Source organism: Bos indicus x Bos taurus, chromosome 21 (genome assembly GCF_003369695.1).
Source record: "Bos indicus x Bos taurus breed Angus x Brahman F1 hybrid chromosome 21, Bos_hybrid_MaternalHap_v2.0, whole genome shotgun sequence".
Lineage (NCBI taxonomy): Eukaryota > Metazoa > Chordata > Mammalia > Artiodactyla > Bovidae > Bos > Bos indicus x Bos taurus.
In genome coordinates, this window is record NC_040096.1 from 34764349 (window position 1) to 34775972 (window position 11624).

At 48.8% G+C, this 11624-nt stretch overlaps 1 protein-coding gene and 1 pseudogene across 1 annotated transcript; both read right to left on the reverse strand.

Moving 5' to 3' along the window:
- Nucleotides 1-4628: 4628 nt before the first annotated feature.
- Nucleotides 4629-7100, reverse strand: LOC113879589 (annotated as a pseudogene).
- A 2384-nt stretch (nt 7101-9484) lies between these two features.
- LOC113879895 (duodenase-1-like) lies at nt 9485-11598 on the reverse strand. The gene is made up of 5 exons (XM_027521719.1): nt 11507-11598; nt 11165-11312; nt 10540-10687; nt 10092-10349; nt 9485-9756 (listed from the first exon to the last, which is right to left on the reverse strand). The coding sequence occupies exons 1-5, from the start codon at nt 11556-11558 to the stop codon at nt 9595-9597; spliced, it is 768 nt and encodes a 255-aa protein (XP_027377520.1). The 5' UTR covers nt 11559-11598; the 3' UTR covers nt 9485-9594.
- Nucleotides 11599-11624: the final 26 nt, after the last annotated feature.

Consider the following 11624-nt stretch of genomic DNA (forward strand, 5'->3'; position numbering starts at 1 on the left):
ATAAAGCAGAAATAGATGTTTTTCGGGAACTCTCTTCCTTTTTCGATGATCCAGTGCATGTTGGCAATTTGACCTCTGGTTCCTCTGCCTTTTCTAAAACCAGCTTAACATCTGGAAGTTCATGGTTCACGTATTGCTGAAGCCTGGCTTGGAGAATTTTGACCATTACTTTACTAGTGTGTGAGATGAGTGCAATTGTGTGGTAGTTTGAGCATTCTTTGGCATTGCCTTTCTTTGGGATTGGAATAGACCTGACCTTTTCCAGTCCTGTGGCCACTGATGACTTTTCCTAATTTGCTGGAGTATTGAGTGCAACTGTTGGGTGCCACGTTAGGCATTACTGACAAAATGGAGGCACGGCCCCCAATCCCCTCTGCTTGTTCCGCAGGCACAGACCCGGGATGAAGGAGTTAGGCCTTGTGATTCTGACTTGTTCTTTCCTTTCTTCGGTTGAATTGGCTGGAAAGAATGTTAAGGTGCTTAGTATTCTTAATAGAAGCACGAGAAAGCACAGAGCCTTCTGCAGTTGTGCCCAGAAAATAATCTATAAAGTAACCATTGACATTTGTTCAAGGATCTTTACAAAGAATGTTACAGGATGAGCACATAGGCCACAGCTTGAGGCCATGGGAAGGATTGTTATCTGAGACCTGTTTGTGAAGGAAATGTTTATGGCAAAGGAAGTTTGTTGAGTTTAGGGTTTAGGAATAGTGGAGAGTGAAAAAGTTGGCTTAAAGCTCAACATTCAGAAAACAAAGATTATGGCATCCGGTCCCATCACTTCATGGGAAATAGATGGGGAAACAGTGGACACAGTGTCAGGCTTTATTTTTTTGGGCTCTAAAATCACTGCAGATGGTGACTGCAGCCATGAAATTAAGACGCTTAGTTTTAGAAGAAAATTTATGACAAACCTATATAGCATATTGAAAAGCAGAGACATTACTTTGCCAACAAAGGTCCGTCTAGTCAAGGCTATGGTTTTTCCAGTAGTCATGTATGGATGTGAGAGTTGGACTGTGAAGAAGGCTGAGCGCCGAAGAATTGATGCTTTTGAACTGTGGTGTTGGAGAAGACTCTTGAGAGTCCCTTGGACTGCAGGGAGATCCAACCAGTCCATTCTGAAGGAGATCAGCCCTGGGATTTCTTTGAAGGGAATGATGCTGAAGCTGAAACTCCAGTACTTTGGCAACCTAATGCCGAAGAGTTGACTCATTGGTAAAGACCTTGATGCTGGGAGGGATTGGGGGGAAGAGGAGAAGGGGACGACAGAGGATGAGTTGGCTGGATGGCATCACTGCCTCGATGGACGTGATCTGAGTGAACTCTGGCAGTTGGTGATAGACTGGGAGATCTGGCATGCTACAATTCATGGGGTCGGAAAGAGTCAGACATGACTGAGCGACTGAACTGAACTGAACTGAAGAATAGCTAGAAGCCTTTTTAGGATTTCTGTTTTGTTCCTAATCTTAGGGGAAAAGCTTTCAGCTTTTCACTGATGAATGTGATGTAAGTGGTGGGTCTGTCATGGAAAGTGAAAGTGTTAGTCATTCAGTCATGTCCAACTCTTTGGGACCCCATGGACTGGAGCCCACCGGGCTCCTTTGTTCATGGAATTCCCCAGGCAAGAATACTGGAGTGGTAGCCATTCCCTTCTCCAGAGGATCTTCCTCACCCAGGGATTGAACCTGGGTCTCCTGCATTGCAGGCAGACTTTTAATGTCTGAGCCACAAGGGAAGCCCAATGTGGATCTGTCATAAACAGCCTGTATTTTGCTGAGATATATTTCCTCTGTACCAAGTTTGTTGAGAGTTTTTATCCTGAATGGGCTCAGACAGTAGAACCTGTATTGTGTGCACTGTACCACTGCACAATCATAGTGTCCAGCACTTAGTAGGTGATCTACCAGCATTTGTATTGATAAATGAAAAATGTGCTTTTCAGTCCTACTAAGGACAGGAGCCCTTTCTAACTCAAAAGGCCCCAGCTGCCCAGCAGGGAATCTTGGCCCAGAGACCAGCTATGACCAAAGGGACAGGAAGAAAGGTACTCTTTCTAACTAACCAAACTGATCACTTGGATCACAGACTTGTTTAATCCAATTAAACTATGAGGTGTGCCATGTAGGGCCACCCAAGACAGACCGATGGAGACTTCTGACAAAACACAGTCTTCTAGAAATGGGAATGGCAAACCACTTAAGTATTCTTGCCGTGAGAACCCCATGAACAATATGAAAAGGGAAAAAGACATGATACTGAAAGATGAACTCCCCATATCGGTTGGTGACTAATATGCTACTGGAGAAGAGTAGAGAAATAGCTCCAGAAAGAATGAAGAGGTTGAGTCAAAGTGAAAACAATGCCCAGTATGGATGTGACTTGTGATGGAAGTAAGATCTGATGCTATAAAGGACAATATTGCATAGGAACCTGGAATGTTAGGCCCATGAATCAAGGTAACTAGGAAGTGGTCAAACAGGAGATGGCAAGGGTGAACATTGACATTTTAGGAATCAGTGAACTAAAATGGACCAAACAGGCAAATTTAATTCAGATTCCATTAAATCTACTCCTGTGGGCACGAATGCCTTAGAAGAAATGGAGTAGTCCTCATAGTCAACAAAAGAGTCCAAAATGCAGTACTTCAGTTCAATCTCAAAAATGACACAATGATCTCTGTTTGTTTCCAAGGCAGACCATTAAGTAGCACAGAAATCCAAGTCTATGCCCCAGCCACTACTGCCAAAGAAGGTGAATGGTTCTACGAAGACCTACAAGACCTTCTAGAACTAACACCAAAAAGACATGTCCTTTTTATCATGGGGACAGGAATGCAAAAGTAGGAAGTCAAGAGATACTTGGAGTAACAAGTAAGTTTGACCTTGGAGTACAAAACGAAACAGGTCAAAGGCTAACAGAGCTTTGTCAAGAGAACGCAGTGGTCCTAGCAAGCATCCTCTTCCAACAAGATAAGAGACGACTCTACACATGGATATCACCAGATGGTCAATACTGAAATCAGATTGATTACGTTCTTTGTAGCCGAAGATGGAGAAGCTCTATACAGTCAGCAAAAACAAGACCAGGAGCTGACTGTGGCTCAAATCATGAACTGCTTATTGCAAAATTCAGACTTCAGTTGAAGAAAGTAGGGAAAACACGTCATTCAGGTATGACCTAAATCAAATCTCTTAAGATTTTACAGTGGAAGTGACAAGTAAATTCAAGGGATTAGATATGATAGATAGAATGCCTAAAGAACTATGGCTGGGGGTTCATAAAGTTGTACAGGAGGTGGTGATCAAAACCAACCCCAAGAAGAAGAAATGCAAAAAGGTAAAATGGTTGTCTGAGGAGGCCTTACAAATAGTTGAGGAAAGAAGAGAAGCAAAAGGCAAAGGAGAAAAGGAAAGATACATCCATCTGAGTGCACAGTTCCAAAGAATAGCAAGGAGAGATAAAGCCTTCTGAAGTGATCAATGCAAAGAAATAGAAGAAAACAATAGAATAGGAAGACTACAGATCTCTTCCAGAAAATTAGAGATACCAATGGGAACATTTCATGCAAAGATGGGAACAATAAAGAACAGAAAAGGCCTAACAGAAGCAGAAGATATTAAGAAGAAGTGGCAAGAATACACAGAACATACAAAAAAGACCTTAATGACCCAGATAACCATGATGGTGTGATCACTCACCTAGAGACAGACATCCTGGAGTACAAAGACAAGTGTGCCTTCAGTTCAATTCAGTTCGGTTGCTCAGTCGTGTCCAACTCTTTGCGACCCCATGGACTGTAGCACACCAGGCCTTCCTGTCCATCACCAACTCCTGGAGTTTACTCAAACTTATGTCCATTGAGTCGGTGATGCCATCCAACCATCTCATCCTCTGTTGACCCCTTCCCCTCCTGCCTTCAATCTTTCCCAGCATCAAGGTCTTTTCCAATGAGTCAATTCTTCGCATCAGGTGGCCAAAGTATTGGAGTTTTAGCTTCAACATCCGTCCTTCCAATGAATATTCACGACTGATTTCCTTTCGGATGGAATGGTTGGATCTTCTTTCATTCCAAGAAACTCTCCTGAGTCTTTTCCAACACCACAGTTCAAAAGCATCAATTCTTCGGCACTCAGCTGTCTTTATAGTCCAACTCTCACGTCCATACATGACTACTGGAAAAACCAAAGCTTTGACTAGAGAGACCTTTGTTGGCAAAGTAATGTCTCTGCTTTTATAATATGCTATTTAGGTTGGTCATAACTTTTCTTCCAACAAGCAAGCGTCTTTTAATTTCATGGCTACAATCACCATCTGCAGTGATTTTGGAGCCCCCCAAAAGAAAGTCTGTCACTGTTTCCATGGCTAAGTTGTTCCATTCCTAAGTGGGAAGCATCACTATGAACAAAGCTAGTGGAGGTGATAGAATTCCAGTTGAGCTATTTCAAATCTTAAATGATGATGCTGTGAAGGTGCTCACTCAATATGTCAGCAAATTTGGACTACTCACCAGTGGCCACAGACTGGAAAGGATTAGTTTTCATTCCAATCCCAAAGAAAGGCAATGCCAAAGAATGTTGAAACTGCCACACAATTTCACTCATGTCACACACTAGCATACTCACACACTAGCCCCAGGATGTGTCTTGGTGTCTAGAGGGTGAGGCGGTCCCCAGGTCCCAATTCTTCTGCAAACACACTTCTCCCCAGATCCAAGCAAAGTAGACTGTCATTCTCACCTTAAAGGAAGCTTTCTTTGTCTTTGGGTCCCTTATACATAGCTGGATGTTGTTGATGTAATAGTAGTGTAAGTGGGACTCACACATTTGATCCTCCTGCATGGTCAGCTTTACCTCCTGCAGTGAGTTAGGGTAGGTGCCTATGGAGTCCTTTCCCCAGCCACAGCCACACTGCAGGTCTGTCCTGGCTTCATGCAGGCCATGGCCCTGGGCAGGCGGAGCTGCCTCACAGCTGCAGTCTGCTTGGCCTTTCTCTCCAGCTATGGGAAGAGGCAAGAGTCTGGCTCAGCCAGTGGTCCCCAAGCCTGGACAGGGCAGTGACGTTGATCTGTCTCCGCTCTCTCCTGAGCCACAGGGACTGGTCAGGCAGCCAGGATGGCAGGGACGAAATGGCAGGAGATCCTGGGAGGGCAATCTGATCCCAGGAGGGCAGGGCCAGTGGGGAGTTTTCCTTGCCTGCAGTAACATGATGTCGTTGGTGAAATTCTTAGGATTAAAGTCTGGGTGGTGGGTGGCCCTCCCCACCTGGATGACCTGCTGGGTCCTCTCTTGCTGTTTGATGTTGTGGGCCCCCAGGGTGACAATGATTGAGCTGCTCAGAGACAAGAGCAGAGGTGTGGGGATCATGGGGTCACCAGAAATACAGGCCAGGATCTGTGACAGGCAGCTGACACCAGGGCAGGGGAGCAGCTGAAGGGGAGTTCAGGTGACAGATGGGTCCTGGCACTGAGTGACTCTGGGCCCTGTGCTTCTCAGGGACATGATGGCAGGGCTCTGGGAGCTTTCTCAGCAATATTGTGAAGTGACTCTGAGTTTGGGTTTTGGCTCTCATTGCACACTCTCATCTGTCTCTGATGCTTTATTTGGCCATTGTGGGTCAACCCTTCTCAACCCTGTCTCTTGTTCTCACTGCCGACCCACTGACCTCAAAACCTTTCTTGTCCTGTTTCTCAGCTTTTAATCACCCTAGTCCTGCTCATCAGATGGCTTGTCTGATGAGCTCTTGTGGTCCTGATTTCCAGGATTCTGGGGTGAAGGAGGGGTACCCTTGGGCTCAGCTCCTGGGGAGAGGACGGGTCCCTGTCGAGGCCTCAGGTAGGGTAGGCTGGCTAATGCCCCTCACCTTCCTCTGCAGTGAGCAGCTGTCAGAACAAAGTCCTTTTGTATGAGAACACCGCCACACTTCTTCCAACTCTTTTCACCCAGAAACTGAACAAAGCCATGTAGGGGCAGGAGTGGGGCTTGGCCTCATGGTCCCCAGTGATCTCCTCTGAAAGAAAAGGCTGAAAGATGGGGAGATGGAATAGGCTATGGTTAGAAGGGAGGTTCGGGAAGGTGGCAGTCAAGGTGGGTCGACAGTGCCCAACAGACACTAGGGGAGAGTCCCCCAGGTTCTCACTGCGGTGGGATAACCTTTTCTAAACCCCAAACCTCAGTATTGTTCTCCACATCCTGAGTCACACACACATATGGAGGGGCCCGAGACTGCCTTCCAGAGGGTGAAGCCCAGAAGATCATGGATGGGACCCCCTGATGAGCCCTCATTCTCATGGAGTCTTCTGGACCCCTCTAAACCTCTGCTAACATCCTGATTGGTGCCATTTTCTAACAATCCACCTATGAGTTTATGGAGTTGGGTTTTCTAAAATCCTCATGTCCTAGGGCATAATGCATCCCAGGATCTCAGTAAGCATCTGTTGACTGGACGCCTGAATGGCCTCCAATTAGCTTTTGGCTGAGGTTTGGTGGGGATAGTACTGGTGGGATTTAAGACCACAGGGATGGGGGAGGACAATGCCAAAGACACTGGGGCAGAAAATGAACTGCTTAGGGCCTGGGGAAGAGTAACGACACCCAGAGAGCTTTGGGTGCTGCTATCTAGACATTTCTGACCAGTGACACCCTGGGCTCCTCTCCTGGGCAGGAGTGAAGGGCGGGGAAACTGACAAGTTTCTCTGGTTCTTAAGCTGGGTCCACTGAGAACTCCCGCGCTGCGGATGGTTTGTCTGAGTTGTCCTTTCCTGGCTGGAGTGAGGAATTTTCCTACTTGTGCTTTGTAGCTTCACATCCTCCAGCAAATGTACAACCCACTTTGCCAGTGGTGAGAGAGGGGCTAAGAGCCACAAAAGCTTTTAGTGAAAGCTTGCTTCCTACCACCCATCCTTGCTGAATGTCTGTGCAGCATCGAACTTGTAGTCTCAGTTGGGATGGGAGCTGGTTCAGAAATTGGAGCTGAGCAGAAGGACCAGGATGTCAGGAGGTTTAGGGAGATGTGCTACCCTGTCAGGAATGGGGACTGTCACTCACATATCCCAGCCCAGGAGGCAGAAGAAAGGCCATCAGGAGCAGGAGTAGCTGCATCTTCCAGAAGATTTTCCCATGTCAGAGCTGCTGGGGTTTCTTCCTTCCAGACACAAAGCACAGGGGAAGGAAGCAGGGGAGGTTCAGTGCCCCCACAGACCCCCCAGAGCTGTGCTCCCCCAGCTGGGTGTGAGCATGCCCCGTGTGCCCATGTTCTCTGCTGTGGGGTAGGTGAGAACGACACAGTCACCACCCTTGCACCCCCTCTGCTAAGTCACAGAGCAAGAGGAACAGCAAGAAAGTGGAGGCTGTGTCGCTGCCAGGGGAGGAGCTGGATCCCCAGAGGCCCTCAGTGACTGAATCAGGAGGGTCTGCATTTCTCCCCTCTTGGGTCTTCTTTGATTTTGGGGAAAGCATGAAGAATTACCCAATAGGTGAGGATCAGGGATTCAGCGACTTGGCTCCTGTACTTGGGAAGCTCAGGGGCTGGAGGAGACCTAGAATCAATGGGCAGAGGACACGTGCATGAGGACTGCGGCGTGGGGCTCTACTTGGGGCTGAGGGTGAGGCAGAGACTGCACTTGCTTTAGGAGCAGAGAGGCCTGGACTCACCCAAGTGGCCCAAACAGCAACCCCATTTCCTATCTTGCCAGGGTTCCAGCCTCACATATTTGGAGGATTTAGAATCTCTTGTTTAAATATAAGTATTCTGTAACAAAGAGGGCCTTTCTTATCTGAAAATTTTGAACATAAAGTCCTGGAGTTGATATTCACTGAACCAGGAAAAAAACCATCACCGGGTCCTTCGGCAATGAGGGACATGGTTGGGTTGTGCTGAGGTATCCAGAGCCCCTCAAGCTCACCTGGGGTCTGTCCCACCTGAATCAGGGTGTTTGTGAGTCAGGAGGGGCTTCCTCTCCAGAAATGCTGGTGACAGGTGAGTGGTGAAGGGGAAACAGATACCCGTCATCTAATACTTACTCCCCACTAGGTATTCCCTGTCCAGAGCCCAGATAGCCATATATCTGCTGTCTCTGGGCCAGACCATCATAAACATGTGCAGATGACCCCCACACTCTCAGCAGTATGAGGACAGAAGAAAGAGGAATGGAGAGGAGGGCATGAGGAGCTCTAAACAACCCAATCCCAAGAGAGTTGAAGCAAGAGCATCTTATGAATAAATAGAAAAATAGTGGAAGGAAATATGCTTAAGTGTTAATGATGATGATCGGGGGTGGTGGAACTGCACTTCGTTTCCTTTTCTCATCCATATGTTCTGTATTTACTTGTCTTTCTATGATGAATGGGCAGAGGAGCCTGGAGGGCGACCGTCCATAGGGTCACAAAGAATCGGACATGACTCAAGTAACTTAGCACACTTGCACGCACCGTGTTGACTATGTTCCATTTATGAGGAATGTATTTTGATGAATATGTGTTACTTTCTGCCAGAACACATTTTGCAATAGTTGAAGCTCACTCTCCATTCAAATGTTCAGCAAACCACTTCTCTTAAGCCCTCTCTAAACTGCATGTCTTAAAACTAAGGTTGCTCTTCTGAACCTTGCATCAAAACTTCAGCAATTGATTAAAAAAAAAAAAATACAGGAAGAAATGTACCCAATAACTATAGGCTATAGATACTCTTTGAAACTTTAGGATACCTTGAAACCAATGATTTTCTTTAGAGTGAGTTTCTTTGGAGATAAATATATTTATGCACAAACACACATGGGAATGATGAAGGTGGGGAACGGCTGGCTCAGCCCAAGGTGGAAGAGCCCCCTGAAGGTCACTTGGGGCTGAAGGAGGATGTGCCCTCAGGACACCAGAGGCTGCACAGGGCCCTGGGCCTAGGACTCCAAGACAGGGCTGTGACAGGCACTCAAGCTGGGCCTAGGAATACTGAAGGCCTCCTGGAACTTTCTCAGGCTTCTGAGCTCTGCCTGCTCTGATGCAGGGAGGGAACACTGCATGGGGTGAGCTACACCTTTGTAAACCTCCCCCATTTCTGTTAGGGTGGACCAGTGCCCCCCTCGACCCCAGAGTTTCTCAGGTGGTCCCCTTTCCAAACCTGGATTCTCTTCCGTTGCCCCCTGGACACTGGGATGTGGGGGAGGGAAGTAGGTGTTGATGAGGAGGAGGGCATATGGACGAGACACAAGGGTTGTGGACCTGGGGGTCCTGTGTTCCTGAGGAGGGGTCTCCCTTCTCTGATGGAGTTCACGGGCAGCCTGAGGGGGAGCTGGCACTGGGGACATGGGACTGGAGGAAGATCGCTGTAGGTACAGCAGAAGACTTTATTCTAGAGAATGGAAGGGAGGGGTGAGAGGAGCAGTGTATGTGCTGGAGGGGGAAGCTGCTAACAGAGCAGAAACGTGAACAGATGTTTCCCTGACAGAGAAGGTACCTAACGAATTTGTGAATAACGGAGCAGTCAGTGATTTCTTTTCAAGAGATGAATGTTTATTAAGTTCCAGGCAACCTTCCTCCACACACTTTGACCAGTGCTTCCAATCCCAGGGAACATGGAGGGGTCCATCCCGAGGACACGTCACGCTGATCCCTGGCGTTTGTACCGTCTCATTGTTTTCTTGATCCAGGGCATAAATTTGGAGATTCTGGTGTAGACATCTGGAGTTGTCCCATCATCTCTTCCATAGGACACAATGCCCTGGGCCACACCATTACACACAAGCGGGCCCCCGGAGTCACCCTGTGGGTAGAGAGAGCAAGGGCTGAGCTCACCTTCTTCGGGTCTGGTCTCCCTGCCACCCTGGGGTGGGTGGGCTCAGTTAGCGGTTCTGGCTGATGTCAGGGCCTTGTTGGTCCTGAGGTTTCATCCTGGCATTGACAATCCTGCTGTTCCTCCTGCAGGAAACCTCCACCCATTTGTGACTGTGGGGCAGTGCTCACACCCCAGGGACACAGGACAGTGTCCAGATAGGAGGACAGGCTGGGGACACAGGGGCGGGCTTTGTTCCCACAGCCACCCATCGTCCCAGCTCAGTTGGGCCCAGGGTTTTGCATGGATATCACTGGGGATCTCACCAAGAAAGAATTCTTCCTCTCGCTTGGATCTCCAGCACATATCTGTTTGGAGGAGATGTAGTTTTTGAAGCGAGCCCTACATTTCTTCTTCCTTTGGACTTTAAGATCTACCTCCTGTAGTTTGTCTGTAGAGGGCATATTTACCCCCAGTCGCCCCCAGCCGGCCACACTGCACATCATCCCTGGCTTCACCTTCGCCAGCCTCCTGGGCAGATTGATGGGGCTCACTTTATCCGTAATGTTAGCCTTCCTAGTCAGCTGAAGGTAGAGGAAAAACACTGTCACCTACTGTTGGCCCACAGAGGCTGCAGGACAGTCATGGGGTTGCCTTCTTCTCAGCATTGGGACCACGGAGGGGTTGTACAGGAGGAGGGTCAGGAATGGGTTCATGGGGGATGCAGAACCCTGGATGGAAGTGTCCCAGAATCAGTGCAGCCTCGTGTCCCACCTTTAGTAACATGATGTCGTTGGCCAAAGTCTCATCATTATAGTCTGGGTGGGGGATGGGTCTTCTCACTGGGATGACCTGCTGGGTACTCTCTCGTTCTTTGATGTTGTGGGCCCCCAGGGTGACATTGATTGAGGTGCTCAGAGAGCTGAGAGGGAAAGGGAGTCACAGGAGAAACGGTCCAGGAGCCAGGAGGAAAGAGCACAGCTTGGGACAGGGCCAAACGGGGCGCGGCAGGGGGAGGGTGTGGCGAAAATCTAGGTGGTGGGCCCTGGGGCTGAGCATCTCTAAACTGTCTGCTCCCTGGCAGCCTGGGCAGGGTGGCAGTTCCTGTAGTCCACGGAGGGTGTTCAGTCCTGCTCGAGCTTGACTGTCTCTAAGGAAAACATGAATTTCTCACATTTGCTGTGTGGGTTCCAGGCCACAACCTTGGCTTCCTTATGTTCCAGGTTTGATCAGTCCCTTCTCTCCATGCGCGACTGGCATTGACCTGTCCCTCTCTCCCCAGTGCTCACCTGTCCTCTGAATAGCTTCCTATGTTACCTGGTGGCACAGGTCTGCAGCTCCTAAGAGGGTTCCCTGGGAGGGCTCCACAGAGGGGTGGGAGCCCGGCACTGCTCCTCACCTTCCCAGGCAGTGAGCTGCTGTCAGCACGAAGTCCTCACGCACGAGGAAGCCCCCACAGTTGTCAGGTTCCCCTGAAGTATTGATCTGAAGAAACGCCATGTAGGGACGGGAGTGTGGCTTGGCCTCGTGGCCCCCGATGATTTTCCCTGAAAGAAAGATTCCAGCTTGCCCGCTGTGCTCATGGAGCCAAAGTTTTAACAGGGGAGATGGGATCAAGGTTTCCCTGAGTTCAGAAATTTTCTTAGCTGGACCAGGCCCAGGCTGTGCATGAGTGTAGCGTCTGAGCAGGTCTGTTCTTGTGGGGTGGGGCTGCGCCTCTGAGGGTGGGACCGGCACTCACCTGCCTGCCCGGTAGGGGACAGAAGGGCCACCAGGAGCGGGAGCAGGACCATCTCTGCAGGAAAGCTGCCCAGATCTGAGCAGCTGCTGCTTCCATCTGGTCTTTTAACCAGTGTCTC